At 41.2% G+C, this 25,136-nt stretch overlaps 2 protein-coding genes across 2 annotated transcripts in view; both read right to left on the bottom strand.

Annotated features, from left to right (window-relative positions):
• Positions 1-20,685, bottom strand: part of LOC139465513 (insulin gene enhancer protein ISL-1-like) — an 85,834-nt gene extending 65,149 nt beyond the window's left edge. Inside the window, exon 1 of the mRNA XM_071247247.1 lies at positions 20,037-20,685. The gene's annotated coding sequence lies outside the window, so the exon portion shown is untranslated. The remainder of the gene's footprint in view (positions 1-20,036) is intronic.
• LOC139456229 (uncharacterized) lies at positions 12,517-13,437 on the bottom strand. The gene has a single exon (XM_071237837.1). It carries the CDS (start codon positions 13,435-13,437, stop codon positions 12,517-12,519), a length of 921 nt encoding a protein of 306 aa, XP_071093938.1.
• Positions 20,686-25,136: the final 4,451 nt, after the last annotated feature.

Consider the following 25,136-nt stretch of genomic DNA (forward strand, 5'->3'; position numbering starts at 1 on the left):
CCACGTGTGACGTCACATCAACACGACAACCGTATTTCGTTGGTGTAACTACGGAATCGATACGAAACAGCTACATCAACAGCTCGGACAATTCCTGGGTTGAGACCAATGCGTGGCAGGGCCATTCACAACCTGTTGAGGGAACACAACGTCCGGCCCCGAACTCCATCGATATGCCCAATGTTACCTTCACGTCACCATCAGGCACGCCTAGCTTGGTGTAGATGACATCGGAGGTTCAGAAGACAAGACAGGGGCAGTATACTGTTCACAGATGAATCCAGGTGAACAGCTCTGATGCAAGGGCCTTACGGCGCCCAGGAGGACGTATTAGCGACGCTTGCCTAACTGAACGTTGTCAGTTTTGGGGTTTAAGTATAATAGTGTGGGGTGGCAAAACAGCTCATGGGAGAACACAATTCATCATTATTAGTGAGTGAGTTGGGTTTAACGCCGCTTTTAACAGTATTCCAGTTATATCGCGGCGTGTCAGCTTAATGTGGGAGGAAAGACCGAAGTGATGCAGGTCTCAGACGTTTACCACTTCGGTGAAACCCACGAGCACGGGTATGGCGCTGACAAACCTAGAAACATAATTGGGGCGAACCGGGATTCGAACCCACAATCATAGGTTTCTGGCGTGCCCAAGGGACGCAACTCTGCACAGCGAATCGCGGCGCCTTAGACGACTGGGCCACCCGTGCCCCCTCATCATTATTAATTTGATTGTCGTACGCTAACGTGACGGCAACGTTCGAGGTCATGTTCTATCCTTTGTGCAAATAGGGGGACGTAAATAAAACGACAAAACCCTTACCATATCCAATAGAAGTCTCTGCGAAAAGCAGAGTCGATCGCACAATTCCGACTATATCATGAGCATGTGTTTATGAATCACTATAAAATAATAATGATACCAGGTGTTCGCAAAAAGGTGTGCGCACCCGTCACAAACTCATGCAAAGGCAAATCAATTGTTCACCTAAATACACATGGGAACATATGGTACAAGTCAAAATAGGAAATAATGTCACGTTGCAACAGGATAATGCTCATCTAAACGTTCTACGTATTGTACCAGACTTGTTTAGGCAGCATAACATTTCTGTCCTGACATTGCCGGCTGTTTCTCCAGACCTCATGTTTGGGATGAGATGGTTGACGCCTACGACAGGACCAGAACCAGCCGGTAAGGCAGGCTCAGTTGGCCAACATTTGGAAAAATATTCCCCAGATTGTTTTCAATCATCCGGTGTCTTCCGTGCGACGCCGCTGCCTCGCCCGCACTAACGCAAATGGTGGTCACACCCGATATTGACATAGTTTAAAGAGTTGTACACTATCCCTCTCTAAGGGCATGTCTCTCTGTTTCCTGTATCCATGTGTGGGTTTTGTCAATGAATAAAATAATGATCAGACGAATGACTGATTATTACATTGTTATTTTCACAATAACGTAACGATGAAATGTAGATAAAAGGGATCATTGTTAATGGTCGTCTATTGGTCATCTCGTGAAGGCCTGGAAACAATCGTCAGTCTTAATCGTCGCTGTATGGCTGTTATAATGCCGATGCGAGGTTAAATTTTATCTCACTCTTCAGGCTTAAGCTCAGTCGGATTTGTATAACTGCGCATATTGAATAGGTGAGGTGAGGCGAGGTGGGGTTTAACGTTGCGTTCAAGATTATTGCACGTATACACGTGTGTGTGTGTGTGTGTGTGTGTGTGTGTGTGTGTGTGTGTGTGTGTGCGCACTGACATAAATGCCGCAGTTTAACATGGATACCTTACTCAGACACAGCATACCGACTCCGAGCCCACCAGTCTTTGTTTTTACGCCTTTTGGTTTGAAGCGCCAGAAGGTCTATCCACTTGACCACGGAAGCGAATTTTCCATGTAATACAATCTCATGAAACAGACAGGTGTTATAACTATAGTGCGGATCTTTATGTTTCGACTTGTGTTATCTCAAAGTATGGCACACTCTTGGACCCTTGTTATAAGAAAGCTGATGATGTTTTATCTAACGCTGGTGCTAAATGTAATCATTTCAAATTCAGATTACACTCAAATCATGTTGTTTCCAACACCAATTCTGGGCCACTTCCACTTATTATCTTACTCGGTTTTACGCACATCTCAGCGATCTTGGGGCGGTGGGGTAGCCGAGTGGTCAAAGCGTTCATCGCAAGCTATCCCCCCCCCCCCCACCCAAATATGGTTACAATGTATGAAGGCCAAAATCCCCGCAATGGTTTTGCTGGAATATTGCTACAAGCGGCGTAATACCTTAGTCACTCACAGTTATCCACCACAGACAATACTCTTAAGACTGTTTTGTGCACAGATATTAATCAGTATGCCAATACTACAACTATATAAGTATATGGTTTTTTTTTCTGAATTTAACCAATTTTGGCGTAAATTTAAGATGCAATTTTGACCGTTACCTGTCAACACACAAAGATCTTATTTATATTTATTTTTTATAAAGGGGCCGGCTGGGTTTGATTAACCGAAAATAAAAATAATTCCATTAAATTTTTTTTAAAAAATATTTAATAAAGCGTTCCTTAAAAACGATTGACGTTTAAGCTAATTAACGCTGTCTAGAACTACAACACGCTGTTTTGCTCAAAGATAAATTCGGCACACATGAAAAGATGTTTAATAGAACAAAACAACACCGCACCGTCTGGGTGGTAGTGCCAACTTCTGAGGGCCGTCGATAAAATTATTTTAATTATGAACTTACTTTCACGCATTCACGAACACGTTGTTACTTTTCTTTGATCGCACAACGTGCAAATTGTTGAGCCAACGTTTTGTTTTGAAGTATAAACTATGCTGCGTTAACACCCGCTAACCTCCCCCCTCCACCCACCCATCCACCCTCGCCTGTCCATATCCGTCTCCCCATCAGCGTACAAGAGCCAAGCTCTATCGACACCCCGTATTGTTTTCATTTCCGTGTCTTTATAATGCTATGTTAAAATCGAAACTAACTCAGGCGAAGTGCCGAAATTAAAAGTAATATTCTATTTTTATGAGCATAATGTGTAAAGGTTATAAATAATTGACGACTTTGTATCCAATGCAAACGCGGTGTACCCATGTATACTCGGTCGCTGGGTATACTCGGGTCCCACGCGTTTCAGCGTATGGCTTATGCCACTTCTGTATACGATATAAAAGGGGAAATCCTGGCTCTAGTTTGAAAAATGTAACTATTTACTCAGGTGATTATGTATTCTTCACTTGGTGTTCTCCCTGACTTGAGTACAATGCAGATCAGTTGTCACGCACGCAGTTTTTCTCTGGCCATTCACGAATAAATGTTTAACGCGCATGCGTTTTCAAAGCAATATTTGTACTTTTTCCGGTCTGAAGAGTTCCTTCGCCAAGTAGCGGCCAACCTGTCGTCTCGTCCAGACTTGCCATGAAGCGTGGAGAACAATTCTTGATAAACACAACATGGTTTTCAAGCTTCTACCAACACGACGACCGTTTCTGTTTCCTAACTTGTTACAAACTTCGAGGCCGTTGTCACAAAGAGGGAGCGCGTTCTGCTGGGAGGGTCCTCATGACGCGTGCCGTTATTGATCAACCCGACACGCGCCAAACTCGCCTCGGGTTGTCAACAATCACCACCCTCTCCCGCCACCGTCAAGTATCGAATTAAGAGGAAAAGAAAAACATAGGTTTATGCGGAATAATACATGAGGCGAGTTTAGGGCATGACTGGAACCGCGGCCATATTGAAAACATATGAATAGAAGAATACTTGGAGATGTAGAGCTTTGTGTTGCAGGTTCCACTCTTCCTCTAACACACCTGGTTACCCTGCCTAATTATCCAGCCTCCGTTTGTACCTGTATAAGTAGCTTTTGTCGCAAAACGACAAGAAAAGATTCAGATGTGTTTCTGTTTATCATGTCGTCTGCCGCGGAGCGTTGTGTGTGATCAGTCCTCGATGAACTCCGTGACAGGGTTATGATTGACGGAAACAAATAACGCGTCGCAATAAAGAGCTTGCTGTGCAGCGGGCGAGCTGTTGTATGTTCATTGCGACATTATCTAATAGAAACTGACAATAGCCAAATTGCCACAAAGAAAGCGACTTAAGATTCTACACACATATCTGCCACTTTACAAAAAAGACTCCTCTTGTTATGCCGTTTGTAGTTGAGGACAGCAACGTGTTTCCACAGAAACGTTGACAGTGTTACACTACAGAGGTGATAAGAGTTTGAAGTGTGAGAGTGAGTGAGTGTGGATTTACGCCGCTTTGTGCAATATTCCAGCTTTATCACCACGGGGGACAAGAAATGGGCTTCACACATTGTACAAATGAGGGAATCGAACCCTTCGTCGTGACGAGCGAACGCTTTAACCACTAGGCTACTCCACCGCCCCTTGAGGTGTCTGAGTTGGGTTTAACGCCGCTTTAAACAGTATTCCGGTTATATCACGGCGTGTCAGCTTTATATCGGAGGAAAGCCCGAAGTGATGCAGGGCCCACTTGCACAAAACGATCTTAGCGCAAAGATGATCGTAACGCCCATTCTTTAACATAGGCTAACAATAGTCTTAGCGCTAAGATCGCTTTGTGCAAGTGGGTCCAGGTCTCAGACGTTTAACACTTTGTGATACCACGAGCACGGGTATGGTGCTGGCAAACCTAGAAACATAATCTTGGCGAACCGGGATTCAAACTCTCGACCATGGGTTTCTGGCTTGCCCAAGGGACGCAACTGTATAGCGAGTTGTGGCGCCTTGGACGACTCGGACACCCTTCCCCCCTTAGAATTAAATGTGGACAAATGGTGGTTAATGCTCTAGATTATCCCAGTCTCGAGAATAACGGTATCAAACACATTCATATTTCAGTTTGATGTCAAAAGTTACGTTAACATCGCTTCAGACAGAAGCCAAATTAACGCTGCACTTAAATTTAATTCTGTAACGGTACAGTGATCCTACACACAGTACATTTCATATGGTTTTTAATATAAAACATTTACAGAGTTGATGGTGAAGTTATTACAGGCATAGAGTGCTGGTGATTGGTTTAACATGTCCTTTGGAAGTTAAGTGTTGGATGAACAGTGCAATGCTTTGTATTTATGGTTTTAACCTCTTTATTGCAGGGGTTATGTTCACCATGTAACTCTATTAATTGCAGGGTTTGTCTGTGGAACTTCCATTTTGAGTGGATCACAATATAGCACCAATACGGAATGGGTCGACTGTTATTTTACGCCGCAGTAAGCACAATTTCAGACGTGTCATGGTGGCTGTAAACAATCGAGTTTTGGTCCAGACATACCGGTGGATGATGTCGTGTGCGTCCAACGCTGTTGGGGTACGATGCCGAGCAGGGAACAGTCACCGCGCCTGACCATCAGTTCTTGTGGCTATTCTATCCGCAGTCTCCACGGGTGCCTGTCTCCGTTCCACAAAGCGATATTATATAAACGACTATCGTAAGGTAATGTATGTGAGTATCTCAGTCATAGCTAAGGTTGCTTTGTGAAAAAGGTTCTATCCCTATCCGTCTAAGGGACGAGTGATTGAGTGAGTGAGTTTGGTTTAACGCCGCTTTTAACAGTGTTCCAGTTATATCACGGCGTGTCAGCTTAATGTGGAAGGAAGGCCCGAAGTGATGCAGGTCTAAGACGTTTACCACTTCGGTGAAACCCACGAGCACGGCTATGGTGCTGACAAACCTAGAAACATAATTGGGGCGAACCGGGATTCGAACCCACAATCATAAGTTTCTGGCGTACCCAAGGGACGCAACTCTGCACAGCGAATCGCGGCGCCTTAGACGACCGGGCCACCCATGCCCCCTGTAAAAGACGACATGTGAACAATAAGCTCTGAAAACCAAGAATGTTCGTTCACGTTTTCTCATTGCTACACGTTTTTGAGTGAAGAGTTTATTCTGTTACGTGTCGATTCCTAAGTTGAAACAATATGTTAAACCTGAAATCTGCACGTAAAGAATTTAGTGTGAAACCAACAACCAACAAATGGTATACAATCAACAACTGTATTACACACTTAACTAGGTTGCAAATGGCAGTACACAATAGAGTGGTTATACAATATTCAAAGGCAGTATAAAATGTGAGAGCAGTGGAAATGACAATGACAAGAGTACTAATCACCAATCACAGTGGTCAAGCTTCCGAGATAGGCCTAGGCTGAACACCAGGGTGAAATGTGATCTTCACACGAAAGCTGGTCTTGATATAATGTGAGATGAAATGACAGGCAAGCGTCCGCTTCACTTATATAGCCTAACTAGCTTAAAACACTTTCAACACGGTGCCAGACCAGTTCAGTGTCACTTGGATATCACAGAATATTCCACATGTTTCTTTACATCAATCCATGTAATTCAGGAAGTTTACAGATAATTCGAGCATCTAAATATAATAACTTCCTCACCACTGCTTACATTTAATAGCTCTACATTCCTGACAACAAACCATTGTCCAAATACAATGCAATGAACCTTCGCCGAATCTCAACAGAAACAATGTAATACAGTTACAATAATTGTTTAACAATAAATTACACCGCCATATAACAATTAAGATAATTTAACATTTAATTCTTTCTGTAAAATACTTTCATTTCAGAGACTCGATGTTAGTCTATTTCACGTGATCTGGTTCTATGGCGATGGCACAGTGAACCCTCAACGAGGCCCGACTGTGCCCTATTGATATTTAGTAGATTACTAATTGGCCTTGTCTGGCACCATCCGTCTACACGTATAAATTCCATCATGATATTCTTGGGTGATAACATTTACTGTACATGTCTATATTGGTGGTGCTTTAACTTGTCCCCAGAGATTCAATGCAAGTAGCATCTTCAAGGCATCAATTAAGTGCGGATACTCCTCTTCCGAATAGTGAAGCAGATAGCGTATACTTGTCGAAGTCTGTGACACAAACACACACATCTGCGTTGACGGTCTTACTCTGTCTCCCTGGCCACAGAGAATAAATTAAAAAGTAATTCAACTCAAGCCTAGAATGACTTGGCAAGTGTAGATTGTCTCTGAAATTGAAAATTATTCCGGCTCCATTTAGATTTTCTTTTATGTTTTGTAGAAATATATATTTTTAAACGAGATAACTTTATTTCCTGGACTAAATGTTAGTCTAGGTCGGTTGCCTTGATGTGACGGAAAATAAAATAACTTTAGTCACCGAAAATCCAAGATGGCCGCCAATTTTCCTTTCAAAGGTCCATATTTTGAGAAGAGACTGACCATTTCTGCCGTGTTGTCTGTTTTTAGTCTGTACATTTATGCTTGCTATTATGCTGATTCAAATCCTACTGTGTAATATTCCTTGTTCTTGCTCAATATGGTGTGGGTTCGGTCCCCAATAATCCATGCTTTTCAAAAGAGGTGGCTAGCAGGATTGGGTGGTCAGACTCGGAGATTTGGTTTCTTTGCATGTCATCGTATCCCAATTGCATGGATCGAAACTCATGATGTCAATCACTGCATTGTCAGGTCCAGACTCGATTATTTACAGACCGTCGTCGTGTAGCTGGCATATTGCTGAGTGCGGCGTTAAACATTTTTTTTTAAATGCTACATCTGTCACGATATGGTCTTGTTTCAGTAAACATGGCAGGCTGCCCTGTTGTAGGTGGGAGTCCAACGCATGCCACTAAGTTCGTTTAGTTGATTCGTTTAACCAAAAGTCAAGCTGTAATACCAGTCACAGATCAGTTTGTAATCATCAACAGGTACCTTCTTGGTCACCTGTCCACCATTATGTAGTAGTAGTCAATTCACAAGGAACATGTTGTAAACTGCCGGGCAAAAGAAAGAATACACTTTCAAACTGGATTGGACCAAAATATTACAAACGTTCGCCGAAACACTGCATTATAAGGCCAAACAGGATACCCGAATGAAAATACATCACTATCGTTTAAACATTTCTTGTTGGTTTAATTTTTAGCCACCGTAAAACATGGGAGTATATTTTCTTTTGCCCGGCAGTTTAAAATAAAGGCCTCGGGATGAACGCAACTCTTTCTTAACGAATCATGGAGATAGGTCCCTTGTATTAAACGTTCGTCTGGCAATTGTGGACTCGTCCAATGCAATGCGAACGGAGGGTGGCTATGAGTGGGTACAGACCAAGAATGGACCAAGAGGACACCAAGAATCGGTTTCGAACATTTCAATCATAAGGAATCGAACCCGGCTCTCCGACGTTAGCGAACGCTCCAACCACAAGGCTACACCAATGTATCATTGCACGGGTGCAAAAGTACAAACAAATTGTGAACGATGACATTTTTCTTTGAACACTTTTTATACTTTTTCATTTCAAATATTTCACAATGGGATCATGAAATGTATCCAGTTTTACATGTATTTAGCACGTGGCATTATAATAAACTGTTCTTCCGTATTAACACATGTTACTATATGTGACAACCATCTGGAGATAACAGGGAATCTATCCAACACAGGAAGTGATGACACGTATTAAACCACACACGGCTTTACAGCCAACCGAACAATGGGTACACGTCTTTGAAAAAACTAAATGTGTGTTCCTCTGTTCGAATTTTATGAAAGGTATGATAAATATTAATGACGAGACATGAAGGCCACTTGTCTAATTAAAGTACGAGCCATCGATTATCTATCTGCGAAGCCTTTGTGCATGTTCAGCTCATGCAAGGAAATACGCATGACGGGATGTCAAAGGTAGCGTCTTTGGACAGGTGTGAGAGTTGTCTCTATAGGGGTAAGGCAGTAGGGGAGTGGAGCCTGGGTGTGACAGCGGGGTGGCGCGAGCTTGTGGGTGGGGGAGGGGTGATTAGGGACGCGGCAGCGAGGAGTTTAGTTCGGTGGGTTATGTAGTCTCATATGTGATCTTTGACCCTCACCCTATTTGAAATATTGCATAAATTGTTGGTTGTATTGCTTTGAGTTTGGTTTTCATTTCAAATCCATTTTGCCTCATCCCACCCCTCCAAAGAACTTTTTAAATTTACTGACACAAAAAACGATACAAACATATTGTGAACGATTTGATATTTCGATAACGTTTAGGTCAGTTCTGCAAGATCGAACGTTGCACAAAAACGGTGTGTAAGCACTCGTTAGCGACAAGATATTTGCGCCAAATGCTAAGTATTGAACCAGGTATTTTGCTAAATAATAGTCATCCTTTAAAACCATCCCCAGGGCAAAGGGAAACGTGACGTGTACGAAAAGGACAACGTATTTTGCGTTCAAATAACAAAGTTCATCTTAAGTTGTACTAACATTGCCATATTATGTTTACACATAAATAGCTTTATAATCCATTGTAATGCTGATTTGCGCAATAATCTATATTGTTATACGACAATTGAAGTTAACAATGTTTATAAAATTTGTATTTTTGGCAGACAAAGGTTTTATCCCACGTATAAAATTAATTAATTTTCAAAATTAAAATATTTGGTTTTACAATGTCAAATACTCGTAGTTATGATTTCGATGGTCGTTATCTTTATTTGATAATAATTATTCGGGCAACATTGGCCTATCTCTCTAACATACACTACTGTGAATGTGGGATATTATATCTTTTGTAAGGCAGATCAATATCTTTGTTTTCGCACAGGAGTGCTCTTTGTCATTAATTGTCAGAGCTCTGTATTTACAGAAAGTGATATCGCAGGCCAATTATAATCCTGTAAATACAGGATATGTTAAGATTAAATATAAACACAGTGTATGATACAAAGGTAAACTAATATCATGGCGCACACGCCCCTGTGTCAGCAGGCCAGTTCAAGTACGCAATTATTAAAAAATAATAATACCTGGGCCTTTTTTATATTCTGTTGTAAGAGAAGACACAGAACAAGTCTGATTGGGTGTAGCTCTTGGGTCACGCACGCCGGTTATTTGGTGACCATAAGCAGTAGGGCCACAACAGTGTAGTTATTTGTACGTGGGCGGCTGATTCTGTGGTGGCTATTCTTTGTGGCTATGGTGACTGCTTCCTCTGAATCAGGGTATGGAGATGTAAAACACACAATAATCAGGATGGCCTTACCCTGTACAGTGAGTGAGTGAGTTGGGTTTAATGCTGCTTTAAACAGTATTCCAGTTACATCACGGCGTGTCAGCTTGATGTGGGAGGAAAGCCCGAAGTGATGCAGGTCTCACCCGTTTACCACTTCGGTAAAACCCACGAGCATGGTGCTGACAAAACCTAGAAACATAATCGTGGCGAACGGGAATTCGAACCCACAATCACAGGTTTCTGGCTTGCCCGAGGGACGCAACTCTGCACAGCGCATTGCGGCGCCTTAGACGACTGGGCCAACCATGCTCCCTCTAATTAAGAAGGTTGTATAGTACACCCTTCACAGTTTGCACGTATTAAGTACACTGCTTTCCATGCTTAATATCGGCATTTGATCTAGATATACAACCAGGCAAAATGCTTCCGCGGGATTCAAAGGGATTAGGTATTCTTTGTTGATGAAAATGGACAAATTTGGCAACGGCGTCTTCATGAAGTATCTCAAACTGAAAGGGTTAGGTAACATAACCATTGATGCGGACATGGTTTCAACTTAAGGGATGATGTCTCTTCCTTTGCCATTGTTAACGGGTGGACAGCTAAGTTCGATACCAGGGTGTCGGTGTACAAAGCGATCGTAGCGCTAAGGTGATCGTAACTCACATACCTTAACATAGACTTACAACAGTCATAGCGCTAAGGTTGGTTTGTACAACGGCACCCAGAACACCTTCATCTGCCACCGCTGTTCCATCAGCTGGCAAGGTGATGGCTTCTGTTTTCTGAGATTTCAAATGAATCTTACTGGTGGACTACCCCCCGAAAGGTCAGACCATTGATGGACAATCTGCTGAGGTAACTTCGCAAATCAAGGCTAAACATCGTGAAAAACTCACTGAATGGATTGTTGTTCCACCGGGACAATGAACCTGTGGACAAGTCTGTGGTCATGGATGTAATGCATGACTGTAGTCTTGCTTTAAACTCATTGAACATCCTCCGTATTCACCAAACTTGACATTGTCAGATTTCCACCTTTTCCCGAACTTGAAGAAAGCATTATGCAAATGATGATGACGTCATTTCTGGTGTGGAGGACTGATAAAACCATCGGGAATAAGCACTCTACGTCGTTGGCAGCGGTATGTGGACCTCAGAGGGGATTATATTGAAAAATAATTGACAACCAACTCCATCAATCTTTAGGCTCAGAACATTTCAGCCACCCCTAACACTTCGGAAGCTAGCTAAAAATCATGAGTTTCTGATTTTGTCTTTGTGAAGAATTTACCATTTTAAAGATAAATGTTCCCCCTCCAGCTCCAAATTTGACTGATATATGAAGACACAACGAGATATGATATTTAGGCATAAAGCGATATATGTAGACACAACGAGATATGATATTTAGGCATAAAGCGATACGTGTAGACATAACAAGATATGTATAGACATAACGAGATATGATATTTAGACAAAAAGCGATATAAGGAGACGTAACGAGATATGTGTAGACATAACGAGATATGATATTTAGGCATAAAGAAATATATGTAGACATTTCGAGATATATACATACATACATAACAAGATATGATATGTAGGAATAACGAGATATACGTAGACATAATGAGATTTGTATGCAGGTATAATGAAACATGGGTAACAGCCACGATGAACTATAAGAATAATGAGATTATGTGTAATTGACCGAAGTCATAAAGAAGTGTAGGTATAACGAGATGACGCCGGTTTGTTGTTTAACGCCGCACTCAGCAATATTCCAGCTATATGACAGCGGTCTGTAAATAATGGAGTCTGGACCAGACAATCCAATGATTAATATCATGGGCAGCGATCCACGCAATTGGGATCGATGACATGCATCAACGAAGTCAGCGAGCCTGACCACCCGATCCCGTAAGTCGCCTCTTACGACAAGCATAGTCGCCTTTTACAACAAGCATGGGTTGCTGAAGACCTATTCTACCCCGGATCTTCACGGGTCTGTACCGTGATGAGGACTAGGAGATGAAGACACAACTGGGTGTAAAATTTCATCAAATGAAGGCTTGATAAACTATAGGTATAATTGAATGTAGATATAACGAGATGTAGGTACCATGACATGTAGGTATAACGATATGTAGGTACCATAAGGAGATGAAGACACGGTGAGATGAAGGCATAGCGAGATCAAGACACCATGTGATGAAGGCATAGCGAGATGAAGACACGGTGAGATGAAGGCATAGCGGGATGAAGACACAGTGAAATGAAGGCATTACGACACGAAGACACAGTGAGATGAAGGCATAGCGAGATGAAGATGCAGTGAGATGAAGACACAGTGAGATGAAGGCATAACGAGATGAAGACACGGTGAGATGAAGGCATAGCGAGATGAAGGCATAACGAGATGAAGATGCAGTGAGATCAAGACACAGTGAGATGAAGGCATGACGACACGAAGACACAGTGAGATGAAGGCATAGCGAGATGAAGATGCAGTGAGATGAAGACACAGTGAGATGAAGGCATAACGAGATGAAGATGCAGTGAGATCAAGACACCATGTGATGAAGGCATAGCGAGATGAAGACACGGTGAGATGAAGGCATAGCGGGATGAAGACACACTGAGATGAAGGCATGACGACACGAAGACACAGTGAGATGAAGGCATAGCGAGATGAAGATGCAGTGAGATGAAGACACAGTGAGATGAAGGCATAACGAGATGAAGACACGGTGAGATGAAGGCATAGCGAGATGAAGGCATAACGAGATGAAGATGCAGTGAGATCAAGACACAGTGAGATGAAGGCATGACGACACGAAGACACAGTGAGATGAAGGCATAGCGAGATGAAGATGCAGTGAGATCAAGACACAGTGAGATGAAGGCATAGCGAGATGAAGATGCAGTGAGATCAAGACACAGTGAGATGACGGCATAACGAGTTTTAGATGCAGTGAGATCAAGACACCATGTGATGAAGGCATAGCGAGATGAAGACACAGTGAGATGAAGACACAGTGAGATGAAGGCATAGCGAGATGAAGACACAGTGAGATGAAGGCATAGCGAGATGAAGACACGGTGAGATGAAGGCATAGCGAGATCAAGACACCATGTGATGAAGGCATAGCGAGATGAAGACACAGTGAGATGAAGGCATAGCGAGATGAAGACACAGTGAGATGAAGGCACGACGAGATGAAGACACAGTGAGATGAAGGCATAACGAGATGAAGATGCAGTGAGATCAAGACACCATGTGATGAAGGCATAGCGAGATGAAGACACAGTGAGATGAAGGCATAGCGGGATGAAGACACACTGAGATGAAGGCATAACGAGATGAAGATGCAGTGAGATCAAGACACCATGTGATGAAGGCATAGCGAGATGAAGACACGGTGAGATGAAGGCATAGCGAGATGAAGACACAATGAGATGAAGGCATAACGAGATGAAGATGCAGTGAGATCAAGACACCATGTGATGAAGGCATAGCGAGATGAAGACACAGTGAGATGAAGGCATAGCGAGATGAAGACACAGTGAGATGAAGGCATAACGAGATGAAGACACAGTGAGATGAAGGCACGACGAGATAAAGACACAGTGAGATGAAGGCACGACGAGATGAAGACACAGTGGGATGAAGGCATAACGAGATGTAACAATGAGATGTGGGAATAGTAAAGTGAAGGCACCACACAGCCACTAATGGTATAACACACGATGACAAAGACATTTTGTTTCACAACCGCTTTAAAGGACGAGCAAACAGAATGCTGTTTTCTGTTCGAAATATAAAACGAGAATATTCAGGTTCGACTGTCTGCCGAAACAGATTCCACGGGGAGTCATAGGCGAAACAGTAGTGAAAATTATAGGAATGGATGACTGAGCATCAGTTATGACACCAGGAGTTCGCGAAAAACATGTATTTGCCCCACGCCGCAGCCAACAATATTCCAGACATTCAGTGAGTGAGTGAGTGAGTGAGTTGGGTTTAACACCGCTTTTAACATTATTCCAGTTATATCACGGCGTGTCAGCTTAATGTGGGAGGAAAGCCCGAAGTGATTCAGTTCTCAGGCGTTTACCACTTCCTTGAAACCCACGAGCACAGGTATGATGCTGACAAACCTAGAAACATAATTGGGGCGAACCGGGATTCGAACCCACAATCATAGGTTTCTGGCGTGCCCAAGGGACGCAACTCTGCACAGCGAATCGCGGCGCCTTAGACGACTGGGCCACCCGTGCCCCCTTCAGACATTCAAGGGCGTCTCGCAGAAAATCCAGCCAGGATAACACATTCCACTGATAACGTGTCCGGACCAGACAATCCAGTGACCAAATAGTGCTTTAATTGATTTTATTAAACCTTAAACCTAATGTTAACTTTGTATACTTTATTTTTTAGCATGAAACAACACAGGCACATATATCCCCCCCCCCCCCCCCCCCCCCCCCCCCTTACATCACTATATGAAATATGTGGAATTCACAATGTTCAGCGTTACAGAGTGCATTTCATTTCTTCAGGTTTAAAAAAAAAACATGTTACCCTCTAACATTTTGTAAGCTTGGCATAAGATATGAAAAAATGCATCGGTTGAAATCGTAGTCAGCGAGCCCTATTTTAATTGAGCTATCTTGCAATCTCCATGTGACGACGTTATCAGAATGATGAATGATGTCTGTTCTCATCGCCAGCGGTATCGCATCCTACTGGTGTAATCAGAAGTTTAGACCCGTATATCGACAGACTGCAAATTAGGCATGGGAAGAAACTCGCTTTGTATGTACTCTATATGCTTGAAGTGAAGTCGTGATTTAAATTAAATTTAGATTTCTTGTTACAAAACCCTATCGCAGACCAGACATACCCATCCATTATTTCATTACAACTTAGCCATATCGAAGCAATAGTACCCATATATTTAAGAATCACGTTAGAACGTAAGACGATCATATTTAACAACGTATGTGAATAACACATTATTTTTTTTAATAAAACATTCAAATATAATATAAAGCGTCAAAGCCAGAGAATAACCAGTCTCGATTATCCACCGAAACAGATTCATTTGAGCGTAAAAGGCAAAATAGCAGTGAAACTGATATGAAGGGATCACTGAACCCAGTGATGGATGGCACAAGGTGTAACCTGTCCTACCGGTAGCACCCGCCCGCCACACACACAATAGTAACGGTTTCAGAATATCGATAGCGTTATGCCTACAGTATATTTCATGTTTAAATCACCAAAACCGTTCCGTTGCATAATTTCAAAACATACACCAACGGGTAAGAAGTTGTGTAAACATTTGGATTACAAACCGTATAATGTTGTTACAAACTTATGTATAGTTTCTGTACAGTGTATGGCAATGAGCTAACAAGTGGTCGAACATAACACGACAATGATAAGGTGACACAGACATGCCGTCTTAAACGACTTTGAAGTAACACTAACACATATTTCAAACGATTTGAAATCGACATGAAACAAATTGTGTAGACACATATTTCAAACGATTTGAAATCGGCATGAAACAAACTGTGCAGACATACATTACAATATTCCAATATATATTCCATATTGAAATCGCCATGGCAAAAAAACTGTAGACATACATTCCAAACGACATGAAACAAATTTGAGTAGACATATATTCCAAACGATTTGAAATGGACATGAAACAAATTGTGTAGACATACATTCCAAACGATTTGAAATGGACATGAAACAAATTGTGTAGACATACATTCCAAACGATTTGAAATCGACATGAAACAAACCGTGTAAACAGACACATTTTACATAGTTAGTACATATATTCTAAGCCATTTGACATTGACAGCAATCATATAATATAAATAATACTACATACCTTCCAAACAAATTGACATTAAACACACCACATACAAAATATAAAACATTTGAAACAGAAGGCCATGTAGTTCTACATGATTGCGAAACTGACAGCAAACCTATCATGGACACATATCTCAAACGATTTGAAATTGACATGAAACAGAAATATTTATTTATTCTATATATGATTATGGAGCATGTGCGTCTTATTAGAAATAGTAACAAACACAACACATTGCTGTTAATTAAAATTAAAATATAGAACGTGACAACACACGTGAAGGTGGCAAGCAATAAATGACAGAACAATCAGTAGATACAGAGATATGCAATGAACGAAAGAGGAACGAATGAAATAACTACGCGGACCGCAGGTGCAAGTGACTAGATGCCCGTGGTTCTTGGGCAAGAAACAAACTGGTAGTTTTAAAAGTTGGAACCGTAAATCAATTCCGAAATGAGATGGCGAGCAGTAAATCAAGCCTGTTGTCGGTAATGCTGACATATTTGGCTGTGAGCGGTAGTGTACCACATGGGTCTCGACCGAGAACGATATGCTGTCTCTAACGGGAGCAACACAGTGCCACAATTGTCAAGATTTACGACCAATACTCATGTATGATGGTAATATTTAATTTCGGTTTCACAGTCGTGTCCGCCGCACTGATAATTAGAAGCCACTTTGTTGATTATTCAAATGTATTTGATCATTTTGAGCATTTATATCTAAATAGAATAATTTTAATTAGTATTTTTATTAAATGTAGAAAAACGTAGAAATCAAAATTTGGAAATAACATGTATCAGTTATTTAAAAGTATGTTAATCTGTCGTGCCCTTGTTTAGACATTTTCACTTATAATATGAATACCCCTATGACTTTTGACGTTTTATCTGAAATTACATAGCCATAAACAAGCATATTTTCTCATGAATATTACTGTCCGTCTCACTTAATAATATAGTTGCTATAGTGAAACTAGTAAAATTATCAACATGGCGAATATCTGTACATGTCGTGATACCCTGGGCCATATGACATTTCCTTTTCAGAAATAACTCTCAGATTGTTTTGGCGAATTTAGTTCAGAAGTATAAACAACCCACGGAGTTACAATCACAAGAGAAAATACTGTTTGTAACCTAGGAACATTAAGTGTATAATCTAAGTGCATCACTTTTTTTTCTGAGTTGACACGACGATGAATTTTCTCTAAGAATTTCCCAGCCCAACATAACTACTAGTCTCACTGCGGGTAATTGGGATAAGGAAACTGATACTGTTATGTGGCTAAATAACAACAAACATGTTGATGTTTTATTGATAAATCCCCTGTAATTATTACGCATCCAGAACAACTAATAGTTCTTTTTCAAGAATAATTTGACATGAAGCGCACTTCGGATAATCACGAGGAACGCCGAACTCAATTTTTAACGCTCCCATGGGGAAGGGGTAGGGCGATGTTCCACGCTGGGACCAGATCGGGATAGCAATTTACTAATGAATATTGATTTGTATCAGAGAAGTCACGTGGCATGAAAGTGATGGGGTAGGTGGAACTTTTTTATATGCCATAAACATATACATAGATCCATAATCATTGTTATTATCATTAATAAATCATGAGTGTTCCAGTTCACATATGCATCGCTGGCCATGTGGCATTTACACCATAGGGTGATACAGTCAATATAATTACTTGCAACATCACCCCGTTAATCCGGACGGTACCGTCCCAAGTGAAGTAATCATGGATACATATATCCGGATTAACGAATTATGAGAGTAATGCCCCTCTCTATATATTTTACACTTTATCAACATTAATCTTCCTTTACATGGCGTTTCCAGAATAAAAGGGTTGCATTGTACATGCAAGGAAGAATGGAATAACTGATAGACAATTTATCCACCCATTGTGCTGTTGCACTCATTTATACAACACACAACAGTATAACGGTAACTATAGTAACATCCCTGCTATTTACACGGAGACATGTATATTGCAAAATAAATTGGTACATTTCCTTTCATGTCGGCCTCGGTAGTCCATTTCTGCCTTTGTTGTAAACATACATATGATATTATAACGGTAAAGTTGACTGGCGACGATTTGAGTCTGTTCTAAAAGTGAAGTTCTATCTTCTACTGCTTAAACTGCCAAGATTTTTATAGCTGATTTATCGTTAGGATATGAACGGGTTCTGAGCAACCAACTTGTAAATACCAACGCTCGTGTACCAGATGCGTGTACATATCGGAACTGAAGCATTTTATGTTGTAAATACATGTACATATGAAGATTTTTTTTCACGTTTGTTACAATTGTAACATTATCCTTAGGCTGGCGAGAACATGGGTCGTACAGCGTGTCGGGAAAGAACTCATTGTGATACGTGCAGATGTAATAAGTTTGTAATAAACAAAATCGTAGACATTCACGAGTTTCATCAGTGTTGTCAATATCATCCATGGCGTCTGTTATGAATAAATCAACAGCGGTTCTGTGGTTATTCTGTGTCTGTGTTCAACGTAAAACACATCGATACACAGCTCACCACCGAAACTGTTTTAAGTGATTAAAAGTTAAATATTTTATGAAGTCAACCCAGGTAACCGCTTATAGTCCCCGGGGGCTGGGGTTTGTCGGTCGTCGTGTTTTGACACGGTCGTCCTCTGCAGCAAACACGCAACGGGATTACCATTAGTTCGTATTAATATCAGTCTAATAATAAACGCACTTACAAGATTGAAATTAACACTGTTCATTTTATTACAATGTTGAATGTTTGATATATTTGTGATAACAAAATGATTGGGTATCTTACAGATTTTTTTTTATGACGAATATACATATTACCCTGATGGAATGAACGTTTTTGATATAATTTTGAACATTAATCAGATACTATTTAATAAAAATAATTTAAAAAACAAAAAAACAAGAAATATTATCCGACATCTAGCGTGGTAATAAATATTTTATCAACTGTAAAATATTTCGTTGAGATTATATTTCAGTATAATTTACTATATATGTATATATTCCATTGATATTACACAGTAATAACAAATGTATCCTTACTCCAATTTGGTTATATTCTAGACAATTAGAAATGTGCCAAAATATATTCCTAGGAAACAACATTATAGATGCTCCAGCGAAAAGATGATTTTTCCCGATTGATTTTTTCCTTTCAAATTGCCTTCCGAAGTAGGTGTTTGTTTACGTGACTATACCAGGTGAGTCGGGTTTGCATGGAATTCGGCCTTTTAACAATTATTATCTTTAGCTTCAATTTGAAACAATATTTACACGACTCTCCATCAAGGGTCACTAAAATTCCCCTCGCTTCGTGTATGTATTGAACGGTAATTATATTCATAATTATCGATTTATCTGAAAACATTAAAAAAGAGAGACGTGTCACATTAATGTGTTTATCAAAGTTCAACAAAGGAATTTAGATCAATTTGAGTGTTTATGATTATGAAAAATTTAAATATATTTCAACAAATTTATGCGTGTAGGTGTGCCTTTACTGCTTTAATCTCTATAAAAAAAACATAAATGTAAATGAAAGTTTGACATAATGAAATAATTAAATCAATCAAATATAACGTTAAGTTTTCTATGAGGTATATTATAAATTGAGGGAAGATATATGTCTTCAAAATATTTAAAGTTTGTTGGTGATCGTTTGGTAATTAAGATAAATACATTGATGATTCAAATTTCGAAACAACACATACCGCACTAAATATTCTTGGTCTGTATTTAAAATCCCAAAAGGATTAAAAGTAAAACAGCTTTTTGCATAATTGGATTAAAACGCCATTTTTAATTGGGACTCTATGTGCTTGAATTTAATAAACCCTTGAACACAATTACATTGAAATAAACACAATGTTCTTGTATTCTTCACAATGCGTAAAAGTACGTACGTATATTGAGCAATTCTCCGTGAGTGTGATCCAACATCACAAACACAGTACCCGTCAAGTGAGAAATGCCCTGCCCGCACAATGCAAATGACGTCACAGTTTACTCACCTGTATTCAGTTGCCCGGATGTAAGATGTATCAGCTAGCCAGGTAGCCGGGCAGGTGAGGTATTCCCATGTACAGCTGAACGAAGCCCCGGCTATGGCGCCGATTGTGTATGTTTGTTTCCCCAAACTCCTCTTCAGAACGTACCCTGGGGCACGAGAGACACTGAAGGTCGAATGTATCCATGTTTGAATGTGATATTCTCCATAACACGATTCAGCGATAGGTGAGAGACTGCGTCTCGGATGCTTGTGAATATCCTATGTGGGTAGACATATCCAGAAGACATTAGAAATCAGTTTCATTGTGGTTCAAAGTTTGTTACTTTCCAGAATTCAAAATATGTCACCATGAACTCCTTTTGAAACTTGATTAAAATTGATGAAATTATTTTCCGGTTCGAGAGCTACGTCACAACACTTATACGGTTTCAGACATCTACAAATCCGGCTTATATGCTTGGTCCCTAGAGCACAAGCAAATCTTGTCTCACCGAGCCAGTGAACATCCCAAAACATATGTTACGTTACACTTGCGAGAACGCAGCTTCTACGCTGTCGCAGAGTACGCCATACCCGTAGCGTAATCGTGAGCGCTCCGGTGAACACCTGTGAAATATTCACCTAGAAAAAAACAACTTGACACATAAGTGTGCTTGCGTCGTATGATAGCGAATGTTGCCCACTAAAACAAGTAATTCTAGTATGGCGCGGAGCTTTGAGGGCCTGGCTTTTATCCCCACACAGGATCAGGGGATGAGCTTAGGCTAGATGGAATAATTTTGACAGTACCGGATTGCAATAAGCCCAAATGGCGGGTTTTTCCTGCCGATGCCATTACGGAAAATTGAAACTAGACAAGGAAAAGCATGTGACATTTATTGGAGAGTTTAGTGTTTGCAATATTAATATAGATAATGTGTTGGATGAAATCTCTTCGTAGAGGGGATACAGAATTCCTCAATTCCGGCGTCAGGGGAAAAACCGTAGCGTCCGCGGAGATAGCCGTCACGTGCAGCGCGTGCAAGCTTTGCTGGGGGAAATTTAGTTAATGGAGGAATTTTGATACTGAGTGGGGTGCTTGTCAAACGTTTCCCACGTCTGGTGGCCATCGATTCGTCTTCCTAACATATGCGGCCACCAATCCAATTTGAACCAATTTCACAAATGCACTCTCGCTCAAGTCCGAACACTGGGGGTCGACCCTGTCGTATATTTTCTCCGCACTTTAAAAAGCTTCTCCAAATTGAATGGTTGAAATAAACCAATTTGTTGTTTTAAATCTATAAATTTATTTGATGGAATTTACGAAGAAAGCATTAAACGCGCGGATGAAAGCCTGCACTATGCACTTTACACTGCTACTAATACAAATTAATTGGAAGATCTTTTCCATCTGTCTGAAAATCACATGAATAAAACCAGAATTAAAACAGGCCTTAATGTACCCTTTCGTATTCTAGACCATGATTAAGTAAGGAAGATTTGGATTGATGACATGATTTAAGAAGCTAAATGGATAGAATATTTCAAGAAATTCCTTAAATTTACTGAGAGTATCTCTCAAAGAATGCAGTGATTATTCATGTAATATAAAATAAAGCCAGGTTACAATCTTCACAGTAACGCGTAATAATTTAAAAAATGAGTAGAGGGTGATTCTGGCAAGATTGATCTGTTCTAATCGTAACAAAGTCTTGAAGAAACATAAGTTTAATCATCCGAGATTTCATCAGATTAGAAAGTTGATGGAAGGATGATGCTAACACCCTGAAACTGTTATTCATGGATGGGATGGATTTGTTGATGTGTTTAACGGAAGTAGTGTGACGACAGCAGAAGATTGTGGTTATACGGCTTCTGAGCGTTGGTGTATACTTTTTCATTAAATTCGAGAGAACCACGCTTTAATAGTAACCAGTATTACTAAGTATGGCCCAGTATTGCCTTACTGAAACGCTGTCCCTTGTATTTCACAATACAGCGGCCCGTATCCCTTAGTGAGTGAGTGGGTGAGTGAGTTGGGTTTAACGCCGCTTTTAACAGTATTCCAGTTATATCACGGCGTGTCAGCTTAATGTGGAAGGAAGGCCCGAAGTGATACAGGTCTCAGACGTTTACCACTTCCGTGAAACCCACGAGCACGGGTATGGTGCTGACAAACCTAGAAACATAATTGGTGAGAACCGGGATTCGAACCCACAATCATAGGTTTCTGGTGTGCCCAAGGGACGCAACTCTGCACAGCGAATCGCGGCGCCTTAGACGACTGGGCCACCCTTGCCCCCTATCCCTTAGTAGTACTGAATCATCCGTATTTTCTCACAAGACAAACAGGCTCCAGTCGTTTAGGGCGCCGCAGTACAGGGTTGTGTCCCCGTGGTGTGCTCGTAACCTATGATCGTGGTTTCGAATTCAAGATTCGCCCTGATTATGTTTTTGGTTTTTCAGCACCGTACCCGTTCTCGTGGGTTTCACCAAAGTGGTAAACGTTGGGCTTTCCTCTCACTTCAAGCTAGCACATCATGATATGACCGACACATTGTTGAAAGCAGAGTTAAAACTAACTCACTTACTGGAATTATCGTTTGTGTTATTTCATCAAAACAATCGCCCATATTGATTCGAAAGAACCGTCATCTGTATTGATCCAAAGAGAACAGTCGGTATTGTCTCAACAGAATAAACGTCCATATTGCCTCACTGGGACCATGGTCAGTCTTGTCTCACTGGGACCATGGTCAGTCTTGTCTCACTGGGACCATGGTCAGTATTGCCTCATCATCTTCAGTATTGCCTCACTGAGATCATCTTCAGTATTGCCTCACTGGGATCATCTTCAGTATTGTCTCACTGGGATCATCTTCAGCATTGTCTCTCTGGCACCAAGGTCAGTATTACCTTACTGGAACCATCACCATAATAGTCAGTATTGTCTCTCTGGCACCAAGGTCAGTATTACCTTACTGGAACCATCGCCATAATAGTCAGTATTGTCTCTCTGGCACCAAGGTCAGTATTACCTTACTGGAACCATCGCCATAATAGTCAGTATTGTCTCTCTGGCACCATGGTCAGTATTGCCTCATCATCTTCAGTATTGCCTCACTGAGATCATCTTCAGTATTGTCTCACTGGGATCATCTTCAGTATTGTCTCACTGGCACCATGGTCAGTATTGTCTCTCTGGCACGAAGGTCAGTATTGCCTTACTGGAACAATCGCCATTAATATCAGTATTGCCTCACTGGGACCATGGTCAGTATTGTATCACTGGGACCATCGCCATTAACGTCAGTATTGCCTCACTGGGACCATGGTCAGTATTGTCTCACTGGAACCATCGCCATTAACGTCAGTATTGCCTCACTGAGATCATCTTCGGTATTGCCTCACTGAGATCATCTTCAGTATTGTCTCACTGGGATCATCTTCAGTATTGTCTCACTGGCACCATGGTCAGTATTGTCTCTCTGGCACCAAGGTCAGTATTGCCTTACTGGAACCATCGCCATTAACATCAGTATTGCCTCACTGGGACCATGGTCAGTATTGTCTCACTGGGACCATCGCCATTAACGTCAGTATTGCCTCACTGGGACCATGGTCACTATTGCCTCACTGGGACCATCGCCATTAACGTCAGTATTGCCTTATTGGGACCATGGTCAGTATTGTCTTACTGGAACCATCGCCATTAACGTCAGTATTGCCTTACTGGGACCATGGTCAGTAATGTCTCACTGGGACCATGGTCAATATTGTCTCGCTGGAACCATCGCCATTAACGTCAGTATTGCCTCACTGGCACCATGGTAAGTATTGTCTCACGGGCACCATGGTCAGTATTGTCTCACTGGGACCATGGTTATTATTGCCTGGCTGGAACTTTCGCCATTAAGGTCAGTATTGTCTTACTCAGACCATGGTCAGTATTTGCCTCACTGGCACAATGGCCAGTTTTGCCTCACTGGGACCATGGTCAGTATTGCCTTACTGGAACCATCGCCATTAACGCCAGTATTGCCTCACTGGGACTATCGTCAGTTTTGCCTCACTTGGACCATGGTCAGTATTGCCTCACTGCCACCATGGTCAGTATTCTCTCACTGACACCATGGTTAGTATTGCCTCACTGCCACCATGGTCAGTATTGTCTCACTGGCACCATGGTCAGTATTGTCTCACTGGCACCATGGTCAGTATTCTCTCACTGCCACCATGGTTAGTATTGCCTCACTGCCACCATGGTCAGTATTGTCTCGCTGGGATCATCGTCAGTATTTGCCTCCCTTGGACCATCGTCAGTATTGTAACACTGGGACCATCGTCCATATTGCCTCACTGGCTCTATCGTCAGTATTGCCTCACTGAGATTACCGCCAGTATTGTCTCTCTGGGACCATCGTCAGTGTTGCCTCACAAGGGTAAATTTCTGTGTTCAATCTTTAAAATCACTGTTGGTTTCATGGGGTCTGAAACGTTCCTAGTCTCTCGTTGCAGAATAGAAAGGATTGGGTGTTTTTTCTCTGTGTGACCTGGCTGGCGTGTGTGAGTGTGTGATCGTACCCCGACGGCATGGATCGTTACTCATGCTCTCCACCACTGGTTTGCTTAACACCCGCAACAATGACGTTGGGTATCTGGAGCATCCACGTGTCCATTTTACCGAGGTTCCGCTGTTGGTGTACTCATTGACCACAATATTACTGAATTACTGAATCTAGATCATGTCATATGAGGGATGTATTCAAATTACAGGTCACATATTTCCTTTTCAAATCTGTTTGGAAGTTTTGTATCGCCGGATTGTAATCACACTCAATTTTCGACATGACAACAGTTAATGTTTGTGGATTGTAGAGAGACAATAGAACAACATATTGCTGGTGTCTGATGCGCCCGTATAGTCATTAAAGTACCTCATTTCAAAGTAATCCTATTGCTCGTTCATGAGACATTTTTTTGGGTAAAAAATAACGGAAGGAGAAACAAAACTTAACAAAACAGAATACGAAATCCATACAGGACAATCCTGAAATCATATTTAATATCGTCAAAAATCTTTTTATGTTTTGTTGACGGTATCAGCGATCAAGTCACC

Source organism: Haliotis cracherodii, unplaced genomic scaffold, assembly GCF_022045235.1.
Source record: "Haliotis cracherodii isolate W230 unplaced genomic scaffold, xgHalCrac1.p SCAF_1, whole genome shotgun sequence".
NCBI lineage: Eukaryota > Metazoa > Mollusca > Gastropoda > Lepetellida > Haliotidae > Haliotis > Haliotis cracherodii.